We start from the raw sequence: 12,328 nt of genomic DNA, 5'->3' as shown, positions 1-12,328 counted from the left end.
TATATTTTTTTTAATACATTCTAATTTCTTCAGCTAGATTACTTCCTCTTATCACGCCCTATGCTTTTTTCAAAATGTTAAATTTACTCCTAATCATTATTACTAAAAATAACATTATTAATATTATTTTTATTCATATTGATATGTCTTCATTAATTATACATAATATGCTCTTTGCTTACATGCAATTTTAAGAATTACTGTACTTACATGTGATGTAGCTTCCTTTGCGATGTAGTAATTGTGACATAATTGTTAAACAGCATACCTAATACGTAGTGATATCCAAAGTAGTGCCTGTGATAAAGTAACTACCGTTATACAGCCCATTGATGTAGTGGGGTGCATATTATGCAGGTGCTGTAGGTATATTATTTAGAGTCAAACTAAAGTATCACTAGTTTAAAAAAAAAAAAAGTTTGCAAAATGCACATCAATTGAGGAATCTTGTGACCTGGAAAGAGGGCAGGTGGAGGAGGCACCTTGCATTAACATGAGTTTCAAGGTTGAAACCTCAGAAAGAAACAAGTTACCTATTACTTGTAAGATTAGTTTTGCAGCTTGAGACAGTTCCAGATATACATGTGGTGCTGTAATTTAAATACAGAATAGGTTAATTCTGCAAATGTGTCTTCTCTCAGTTCACTAGTTGACAAACTCAGAGCAATATGAATGGTTTATATTGCATCTTGCCTGCATCAATAAAATAATTTATATGTATAACAGTTTCAAATACACTACAAATAAGGAGATCTGCCTGCTCGTAATTGGAGTATCACACTACTATTTTCGCTTGCTTCTTAGTCACTTTGTGCCATCTTTTTCCTTTTTCTGATCATAAAATGTGATTTCACAGCTCTAAAGAATGCCACTGTGCTTTCTGAGAAACAAATACAAGTTCATTTAAAGCAGTTGAAATCTTTTCCATGATGTGTATATAGTTCACACATTTAATACTCAATATTGCAGAGTTGGGAGATTGATAAGGAAAAAGCAAACATCAATGCCTGCATTCCAATGTGTAAAGGTTAAGGGCATTTTTCAGAGAAACACTCAACACACTCAATCTATGCCCAGATTTCGCCACAGTTCAAACACTCCATTTTCTCAGAAAGCACCTCTGGTTGCACTTGCTTTTTCTGAACCAGATCTCGAACTGTTGGGCCAAACAATGGTAGAGGTGATCTCAACAACTTGAATGAGGATAATGGAACTTAAGAAAAGAGGATTGTCAAATAAATAGTGTATTCATGAAACAATTTCACAGCACTAGGACCTAGGCTCTTGCAGACTCATTAAACATAAGCACAATTGCATTGTACAATTACTTGTCATATATGTAAAATATGATGTATATGTGTAGAAAGCGAATACAGTGATATACAAGTGTCAAATCAGTGAAAGTAAAATACCTGTTGGGACTCCTGTAGAAGTAAGATCAATTCCATTCTCACAGAGGCAAGACCACCACCATGGGATCCATGAAGTATGCAATAGCTAAGAAACATCCTCAGAAGTGACTGAAAATTTAGGAGCCATAGACATCTTCGCTGCAAACACTCTTTCTGTTGTCTCGCTTTTTGTTTGTCACAAAAGTCTTCCTCTGCATTTTCACTGAGTCCAACGTCATCAAGAGGTCCACCAATCCCAGATGCAAATTCCTCTGAACCAACATTGTAGTCACAGGTCTTCTGGAGAGCTATAACCTCTCTTTCAAGCCAGTTGTACAGTTGGTATCTAAGCTTTCCACCATCTACTTCATAACCGGTAGATAATGTACGCAACTCCATGGTGAGAATCTTTAAGCATGCTCTAAACTTCAGTTGTGCAGCTATTACATCTTCTGATGGATTTAAAATATCATTTTCATCAATGGTGCAAAGTGAATCTGAGTAACTAGAAACTGTCCCCTCTATCCTTCCACTAGATTTCTTTAAAGGGCTCAATTCTTTCATGGACAAACCTGCGTCACCAGGCTCATCTTCATTGTCACTATCCCAATTGAGTTCTAGAGAGTCGTCTTGAAAGACCACAGAAGGCTGACTCCAATCAAGAGTGAAAGCTGAAGTATTTTGCTTGTCAGAAGACAAATCATGAGATGATCCTACTCCATTCACTACTGTGCCGTTCCAGTCAAATGCTGATGTTTTGATTTCTTTTGTTTCCAATGGTACAGGAGTAGAAGGTGAAGATTCCTTAGTTGTGTCCGTTATACTGGAACTTCTTACCAATGTCTTTGATTTCATAACAACTTTCGGCATCTTTGATAAAACCTCCAGTGCCAACATGGGACAGCCAGCTTTTAAATGAGCATGGGCAGTTGTAAAAAACAATCTTCTTTCTCCAAGATTTATTTTATCTGCTAGCCCATTATCCACAGTTAAGCATATTTGAGTAGACTTAGTGTCTGAGGATCCAAAATGGCGTCTTAGCAGAAGTGGGTGTGTCCTCAAAAAATTATAGAAATTGAAAACTGAAGGATTACAAGTTGATTGAAGGTCCCCAATGTCATCTACAAACAAGAATTACAATAAACAATGAGTGAAGTGTAAATTAACAGGCTTCTTATTTGCAATGTTATTTTTCTCTAGTGTTGCAATGTTCTTGTTTACCTTCTTTCCGAAAAGTAAAGAGTCATGGAAAAAAGCATTGTAGCAATGGCTGTTCACTGGATAATAAGCAAATTAGCAAACCTCTCAGCCTTTTTACAGTGTTTCTTCCCTGTTAATTTTTAGACAATAACCAAAAAATATATTAAGCTATCTGGTATAATGCTTCCTCAGTGTCTGATAAGGCTTTTCAGCAGTGTTTCTGTCACGCCTGGAGGAAACCTAGGAGCGTTTTCACAGGATGCTGACAACAACGTCCAAGGAATGAATTCTTAAAACATATTTTAGTCTAGGTGTGAAAAAAAACATTAATGACACCATGAAGTTTCTAGGTCAATACCTTCAATAATTGAGACCGAAGCAAGTGTACTGTATTTCTGCTAACAAACACACAAAATAATAAAAAACAGGGATTCAAAAGAATTAACAAACATATTTGGCAGTGTGATGGCAGAAATGTTAGTATTTTTTAAATAAACGTGACTGCCAACATCCCATTCCTCTGCACATAAACTACCATTTTACATGCTTGACTGTACACTGTCCGGGCTTTATCAATCACTGCTTGTATTAAAACATTTACATCTGCTACTGTGCTAAAGGAGGACAGCAAAGTAAAAGGGTATGGTACTTAGCAATTACCTTGATGTGATGGCAAGTAGCCATTTATTTTGTGCAAGGCACTATGAGATATATGCCCTTTTAATAACTAAATAACAGAGTAGTGGGCACAACTGCTGTTTGACAAAGATGGCAAGATCCCAGTTACAGAGTTAAGAATTCTCAACAAGAAGTGTGCTAAAGAGTGCATGGCCAGGTGCTGCAAGATGGCGGTCGGGCTTTAGGTTGGCTTTGACAGGGAGAATCAACATCCGTTAACACCTGCCGCCATCCGCAGTGTTCAGTACCCATGACAGAGTGCAGAACTTGAGGAGGGTGGCGGCAGCAATCGAGCCCAAACAAACGGTACAGACCGCTCTACGCCGAGAGGCTGTGAATGGCTCTTGGGCCTATGAAGTCACGTGGGCCTGAGGAGGAGCAGTGTGGATCGGGTGCCGGTTTTCCTGCCCGGCTGGTGACAGGACCGTGACATTGCAAAACGGGAGAAGGGGCTGCTCTGGGAGCCCCTCGGATGCCCATAGGCACAAGTGCGGCAGGCCCCGGGAGTGTGACGGAGCCTGTGACAGTACTGGCAGCTAGGACTGAAGCTGCATGCATGAGCTCTCAGTTGCATATGAGCGAGGTGCAGGTTGAGTTGAGGGGGTAGCTACATAACTACCTACAAGAACTCCTCATTCCCCCTAAACACCATCCCCCCTTTTTTTGTGACCCCGCACCACGGAACCATACATACCTCTAAAATACATAAAATTAGAGTAGAGGCCCCCAGAGGGGCCTGAAGCCATCCCCTCCACCATCTATGAGGTGCCATACTGCTGCCCACACAGAGGCTGCAGAGGGAGGAATATTTTGGCTCCTGCCCCTCCCACTCTAACTGCTGCACCCTTTTACGCATTCCTGTGCCCATCACACAAGACCTTAATATACAGGAAAGGGTTAAGGAGGCCCATCAGAGGACAGAGGGAGATCAGGCAATGTAGGCCTTGGGGGCCAGTGCTGTGCATCCAGAACTTAGGGGCACAGTTAAGCTAACCACTTCGGAATAGGAAGAGTGACACACCTCAGGTTATGTGGGGCTGATATGGTACCTGAGATTGTGAGGCCCACCAGCGGTGGAACTGCACCCAAAACTGCTTGTGCACCCTTGGGGAAGAGAACAGAGATGAGTCGGGTCCTGGTGAATACCCTCTGAAGACCATACACACTATTATCAGCTGGGAAACCGCTCAGCAAAGACCTACTGGATGCTCTTGGCTCTACTATTGATAGCAGAGGTGCACAGGTTGAAGGGATCGCGCTCTACTACTCCACAATCATTTCTTCCTGGTGGTACTGCTCGTGCCACCCCAAGGTCTACAAAGTAGGGGCCTGGCAAATACACACATGTCCTGCAACGCTCTTCAATACTCCTTTGTCTAGCATAGACTTGAGGGCCCCAACCCAGGGATTCACCTCACAATATAGGGCAGAAAGGGAGCGCAGGCCCTCAACATCCACAGAAGGGAGGATGGTCTAGAAGTGCTCATGGATGCCCCCGCTCCTGCGATGCTTCTTGCTGAGTTCTCCACGGACCTCAAAGTTGGACAAAATACTAGCTGCCATAGTGGACACCCGTCAGGATCTGAGCACAAGGGTGGACGCAGTGGTGTCAAAATTGGGGCTAATTCAAGAAGATCAACATAAATTAGATGAGAGAGTCACCCACACGGAACAAGAACTCACAAAAATGTGCGCATTGATGAAATAATTAATAGGAAAGGTACACTTCCCTTACTACAAAGGTATAGGAATTAGAGGCTCGGGCTGAGGATTCCAAGGGCCACTCCCATCGCAATAACCTCTGAATAGTAGGGGTCCCAGAGGAAGCAGAGGGCGCTAACCCTGTTCAGTTTTTTGAAACATGGCATTTGCTGAAAGTGGCACCCGGCCACCTTTCCACATATTTCCTGATCGAACGTGCCCATAGAGTCCCGGCACAACACCCCCCACCAAGGGCTCCACCGCACCATATAGAGGCCAGGATAATGAACTACAGGGATAATGATGCAATTCTCCAAGCAACCAAAGAGCGCTCACTGCTGCCATCACAAAGCTAAAGTCTTTATCTTCTGAGATTACACCTTCTCTGTGCAACGCCACAGGGCCTCCTTTCTGGGGATGTAGTGCAAGCTACGCCAGGCTGGACTCCAATACGCACTTCTTTTCTCAGCCAAACTAAAATAATGGTTGGACGCCAGAGTTATTTCTTCACTGAACCCGGCGGTACAAGAAACTGGGTGGAGCAAAGATGATATGAGACTTTTGCACCGCCCATACCAAAATGGCAGTCCACTCATCTCTTGCGCTCAAAAAGCAGCAGTTTAGTGCTGCAACAAGTGCGCAGACAAGTGGGGACCCTACGCCAGAACAGGCCAAAGAAGAACAAGCTCAGGCCCTCAAAGAAATGGAGAACCTCTGGGCAGTACGTAGATCATCTTCAATTGCCGCCTTGGGAGACGGAACTTCTGAACCGGGCCCTCCCCACCCCAATTGTAGAGCGAATTTGATGATATTGCCTGTTGTTACACTCCCAGATGGCAGAAAAACTAGTGTGAATACATGAGGACATACTGAGTTATACACGCACCCCAAATATTTATCGCAGTTCAACAACTGACTCTTACGGTGACAAATCAAGCTAGAAATAAAAGTCTCCCTTAGGGGGTGGTGCGCGATGTTATTTAGCCCTACAGCTTAGACTACAAACCATGACATTATGGATTTACTGGATCACCCCCTCGCCTTACTCCTGGGTGTCATGCATGCTCATGCTTGCACATGCAGGAGTATCCCATCTATGGGACCTAATGTTGATTGTATGGGTGGCCATACGTTCATGGGTCACCCTGGGTAGGGAGTTGCATGGTTCTGTTAATACAGTTTATTATATAATGCAGTGTATTGTGTTATATCCATCACATGACATGCATGTACACCTTGAACATGCAGCACAAAAGTTGCGATTGGTGATTAACATTTGGATATAGCGCTTGAGTGCTTCTACCTTGATGAACAAAGTAGGAATCATCACTTGGAAAGTCTGAGGTATGGCCACAATGTGCAAGCAACATGTAGTTTAGCAATATCTTAGGAGGAGGGGTGGACAGACAGCCCTGCCACAGGAGACACATATAGCTGGGGGGGTGGAGGTCAAGCTGCAGCAGTGCTGTTGGGGTCATCGTTTCTGCACCACATATTCTAGCTTTGCACATGATGCACTCATATGGGTCTGACCAAGGGTCCCCTTCCGATGATTAGGGTAAGAAATAGACTCTGAGGGCAGATATGTACTGGTGGAAGGACACCTAAATGGAAGAGCTGTATTGCTAGGAAGCATTTATGGGCCTAACATGTGGCAATGGGCCTTTTTAACATAACGATCAGCAATTCAAACACACTGGGCATATATACTATGGCAATGGGGGAGGGTATTAATTGGGTCCTCGACCTGCAGTTGGACTGCTCACATCCGCCACTACTGACCTCCCTGATAATCAAGACTGCAACACACTTCTACCACTGGCGCCAACACTGGTCTTTGTTAGATTGTTGGAGGTCTCTTCCCCCTGACTTCAGAGAATATTCCTTCTATTCAGCCCCACATGACTTGCATGCAAGACTAGATTGCATATTTTGCGACTGCCACCAGACTCCTAGCAATGGGAGTGGAGTATCTAGGGAAGACCTTCTCAGATCATAACCCCCTGCAGCTACAACTGGAGTGAGGAGCACCAAGACCACCTGTCCCGTGACGGCAACTGCAGCCCTCCATGTTAAAGGACCCAGTGTTTCAGGACACAACTGCAGAGGAATTGACCCAATGCCTGACGGATAACTGGGGAACCTCTTCCTCAAAGCTGATAGATAGGGTAGAAATGAAGGTGGTGATGCATGGGCATTGCATATGCGCAGTTCTGGGAGTGTGGAGACATTACAGAAGGACTTGTTGCATGCTAAGGAGTCTGAGTGGCTTGATCATTGCAGACCGAGCAAATGTACAAGCGCTTACTGAAGCCTTAGAACTACATATCAGGCTTATCTAGCAATTGTGATGCATAGATGTTCGCTCATATCAGGCAAAGATGCACTCTGAAAGGAATACATAGGGTTGTTTATGGCATGGCTGCTTAAAGTGCCACACCAGGTATGCCGATCACAATGATTAGGGTCCCAGACAACTGGACAGTAATGTATAAAAGGGGAATACATGATGCATTCACCATACATTATCAAGGACTGTATTACCCACCTCCAGTGAACAGGCGAGAGGTCATAGATTATTTTCTATCAACAGTGACTCTCCCCACAATCAATCCCTTAGAGAGGAAGGACATGAGCGCTGCACTTACCTTACAGGAGTTGCGGGAAGCCATGCACGAGGCAGCAACCTGTAAGATCCTAGATAATGACGGATTCCCCACAGAATTTTACAAGGCTTATGATATACAGCTCAACTCTAAATTACTAGATGTATTTCAGGTTCTCCAAGCAGTGGATTGTCTTCCGCCCACGATGAAAGAGTCACTTCTGGTCTCCTTTCTAAAACCGGGCAAGGATCCAATGGAACTTGCCTCCTACCACCCACTGTTCATGCTGGGATCAGGCTATAAAATGCTGAGTAAGATCATTGCCAGCCGCTTATATGAACACCTGCCACGTTTGGTGCACCAAGATCAGAACGGGTTTGTGTCCGGATGCTCCACTACTCTTAATATCGGTCAATTACACTGTGTGTTGAAGCTATCCCGGGTCCAGTGGCCTTAAGCTGCATGCATAGTAGTGGATCTGGAGAAGGCGTTTGACACAGTGGACTGGGAATAATTATTCTCCACCCTGATGGCCTTCGGCATCACAGGGCAGCTGCTGAGCCTTCTTCACCTCTTTTACACTGGGGCCTCCGCACAAGTAAAAATTGGCAAATGTAATTTACATTCCTTTTTGGTGAGTAGAGGAACAAGACAGGGATGTCCACTGTCACCACTTTTATTTGCCTTGATATAGAGCCTCTAGCTCAGCAGTTGAGAAAATAGGGACATGGCTAGATTATTCCTCATCAACACAAGACTCACACCGTCTCACTATACACAGAAGATGTGTTAATATACGTTAGGGGCATTCGAGAGGGCAACACTCGTATCCAGGCGGTGTTGACTGAATTGAGAGAGGTGTCGGGATTGGCGATGAACTGGGAAAAATCCAGTCTATCCCCACTGTATCCTGACTGCCCACAACAGCTCTCTATAGTGGATGACTGTCCGATATGCTGGGACGCTCGATCATTCTGTTACTTAGGGATAAACATGTGCCATGAGACATAAGGTGTCCTTGATGGCAATCTAATCAGATCATTTGCCTCACTATGTCCTCAAATGGCTTTCTGAAGCACGTAACCTCTGACCGTGCAAGGCTGTGTTGCACTGGCTTAAATGGTGATGGTGCCAAGACATTTATATTTTTTTCGACAACCTCCCGGTCCATATCCCCAAGTCTACTTTTCGGATGCTGCACGCTGAGCAGCTTTATCTGGAACAAAAGGAGGAGGTGCATGGTACTCTGCAAACTACAATTATCCACGGAGAAGGGAGGGCTAGGCGTCCCTAACTTTGAGTTGTATTACCTGGTGGCAAAGTTACAGTGGCCCACCCACCGCCTGCTGGTCGTCTCACGGAGGAGCTGGATGTACTTGATGCCTCAAAAGCTTGGCAGCTGGTGCAACGCACCTCTTGCTGAACGCCAGGCAACCTCAAGGGGCAAATTGTTTCAAATCCCTTTGACTTAAGCCACACATACCCAGTGTAGGAAAGTACCCCTTTGGCATGGTTATCCCTTCTCTTTTTGCCTGATATTGATGCTGACTTGACAGAGTGTGATGGGATCCTGCTAACCAGGCCCCAGTACCAGTGTTCTTTCCTAAAACTGTACCATTGTTCCCTTGTAAAAGGTACCCATGGTACAGAAGGGCCCTTTGGCCAGGGAAGGCCCCCAAGGGCTGTAAATATATATGTACTGTCACCCTAGAGGACCCCTCAACCAGCACATGCACACTGGCATTGCAGCTTGTGCCATGACCAGCCTGTTGCTTTTATTAGCAAGAGGTTACTCTCCAGGGAGCAGCGTTGGAGTGCCATGGAGAGGGAGGCCTTTGCTGTGGTTTGGTCACTGAAAAAGCTGAAACCAAACTTGTTTGATACTTACTTTATTGTTAAAACTGACCACAGACCTTTCAGATGGCTGATGCAAATTAAAGGAGATACCCCTAAACCTTTAGGGAGATCCATCTCCCTATAGGCAATGAACTTTACAGTGGACCACAGACCTCAGACTGCCCATGCCAATGCAATCGGGCTTTCCAGATTCTTCCACTTAGACAATGAAGACTTTCTTGGGAAAGGTTAGTTTCATCCTCTTTCGTCTGGGAGAGGGCTGTGTAGGAAAGTGCCCCTTTGGTGTGGTTACCCCACCCCTACACACACCTTTTGCCCTATATTGATGCTGACTTGACAGAGTGTGCTGGGATCCTGCTAACCAGGCCCCAGCACCAGTGTTCTTTCTCAGAACTGTACCATTGTTCCCACAATTGGTACGCCCCTGGCACATAGCTAAGTCTCTTGAAAAATGTACCCATGGTACCAAAAGCCCTTTGGCTAGGGAAGGTCCCCAAGGGCTCCAGCATGTATTATGCCACTCTAGGGGACCCCTCACCCAGCACATGCACACTGCCATTGCAGCTTGTGTGTGTTGGTAGGGAGAAAAAGACAAAGTTGACGTGGCAATCCTCTCAGGGTGCTATGCCCACAAACCACTGCCTGTGGTATAGGTAAGTTACACTTCTAGCAGGCCTTACAGCCCTAAGCGAGGGTGCACTACACCACAGCTGAAGGCATAGCTGCATGAGCAACATGCTCCTACAGTGTCTAAGTCCATTCTTAGACATTGTAAGTGCAGTGTGGCCATATTGAGTACATGGGTTGGGAGTTTAGCTTTACGAACTCCACAGCTCTATGATGACTTTACTGAAGTCTGGGAAGTTTGGTATCAAACGTCTCAGCACAATAAACCCATACTGATAACGGTGTTGGATTTATTGCAAAATGTACCCAGAGGGCATATTTGAGATGGCCCCTGTATTTTACCCAAACATCTAGTGCAGGACTGACCAGTCTGTGTCAGCCTGCTACTTCCAGACAAGTTTCTGATCTCATGGGGTGAGAGCCTTTGTGCACTCTGAGGCCAGAAACAAAGTCCGCACTAGGTGGATGTGCTTCACACCTCCCCCTGCAGGAACTGTAATACCTGGCGATGAGCCTCAAAGGCTCAGGCCTCCTGTTACAGTGCCTCAGGGCACTCCAGCTAGCGGAGATGCCCACCGACCGGACAAAGCCCCACTTTTAGCGGCAAGTCCGGTGGGAAAATTAGGAAAGACAAGGCAGAGTGACCACTGAAGCTGGGACCATCCCTAAGGTGTCCAGAGCTAAAGTGACCCCCTGTAATGATGCTAAATCCAGGATTGAAGGGCTTCCCTGATCTAGGTCCTGCTGACCTCAAGAAAAGGAGGACTGCTAAGCCGACCCTCCCAGCAGAGGAGACTCCAGACACCAACAGACTTGGCTCTAGCCCTAGTGGCCTGTCTGCAGCTCCACAGACTCCTGCTCCAAAAAGGCAACACATCCTGCAGGACCAGCGACCTCTCCAAATCCCCAGAACTCTGCCTGCCTACCAAAGGACCAAGATCTCCCGAGGACAGCGACCTTGTCCAGCAGAATCTCCAACTAAGAACTCCAGAACCACAAGTCCTACCCACTCTGCACCAGACGAACACGGCCCATGTCCAGGTGGCTCTCCTAAACCCCCAGGTCTGCCCTCTGAAAATGCAGCTACTTACCTGGCAGATCCCATTACGAGTGCCCCATTTCAAATCTTGCAGCAACTTTGACCTCAGCACCTGACCGGCCCCATGGTGTTAGTAGTGAATGTTTGGGGTTAACTTGAACCCACACTTGTGGCTATCCTAACCTCTGGAAACTGGAACTTTAAGTCTTGTACTTACCTCGAAACTGCCGTAACGTTTCTTCCTCCATAGAACTGTGTTTGAAAACTACACTGTCAACTTTTAAAACAGATTATTGCTATTTATTTGAAAACCATTTAACTTGCCAAATTGAAACCAAGTGGTGTTGATACATATGCTTGCTACTTACTTGCAAATGTACTTACCTGCAATCAGAATCTTGTGGTTCTAGTAATAAAGTAACAAACTATATTTTTGCTATATAAAAAAAAATTAGCCTGGAGTTAGCAATTGAGTGTGTACTTCATTTATTGCCTGTATGTGTACAACAAATGCTTTGCACTACCCTCTGATAAACCTAACTGCTCAACCACAGTACCACAAAAGAGAGCATTAGTATGATCTACTTTAGCCTCTGTTAAGCCTCTGGGGAACCCCTGGACTCTGTGCACCCTATATCTCATTTCGATTTATATATATACAGAGCCAGTTCCCTACAGCCAGGTACTCCCCGAAATTCCATTAAGCTCCCTGGTACCATTTGCACGAATGTTGGGTCGGGATGGTTGGAAACCTGGGTAACAGCAGGGCTAAGTACTTTGGGTGACTTATTCACTGAGGGCGTTCTACTAGCTTATGAGCAACCTCAGGAGCAGAATGACCTCCCAGTGGGGAACTTTCTGATAGTCTCCAGGTGGCACTAGAAAAACACTCGGGAATCACAGATACTGAACCTTCACAACATCCATTAATATACACACTATACATTATGGGGTGTGGGTATAAACTAGCCACTTGGTTGGTCCGTGATCTGGCCTACACAACCCGTGACCCATTGACAGCAACCTGGGATGGTTGGCAGGTGGATATGGGGAGGTAAAGTGTTGCATTACCCCAGTAAAGTATCACAGAACGCCAAATTCCAAAACATTCAGCATAATATACTACACAGGGCCTACTTCACCCTGACGATCTGCACCAGATGTTTGGTTCCTCCTTGAAGTGTCCCAGATGTCCCCAGCAGAAAGCAGGCTTCTTGCATATGTCCTGG

General features: G+C 45.3%; 1 protein-coding gene across 1 annotated transcript in view; it reads right to left on the bottom strand.

Annotated features, from left to right (window-relative positions):
- Window positions 1-12,328, bottom strand: part of DMXL1 (Dmx like 1) — a 1,414,533-nt gene that overhangs the window by 624,884 nt on the left and 777,321 nt on the right. The window contains exon 24 of the mRNA XM_069226844.1: window positions 1,413-2,512. Within this exon, the coding sequence (XP_069082945.1) occupies window positions 1,413-2,512 (1,100 nt within the window). The remainder of the gene's footprint in view (window positions 1-1,412; window positions 2,513-12,328) is intronic.

This window comes from Pleurodeles waltl, chromosome 1_1 (genome assembly GCF_031143425.1).
Source record: "Pleurodeles waltl isolate 20211129_DDA chromosome 1_1, aPleWal1.hap1.20221129, whole genome shotgun sequence".
NCBI classification, from domain to species: domain Eukaryota; kingdom Metazoa; phylum Chordata; class Amphibia; order Caudata; family Salamandridae; genus Pleurodeles; species Pleurodeles waltl.
This window is presented reverse-complemented; position numbering and strand designations above follow the sequence as displayed.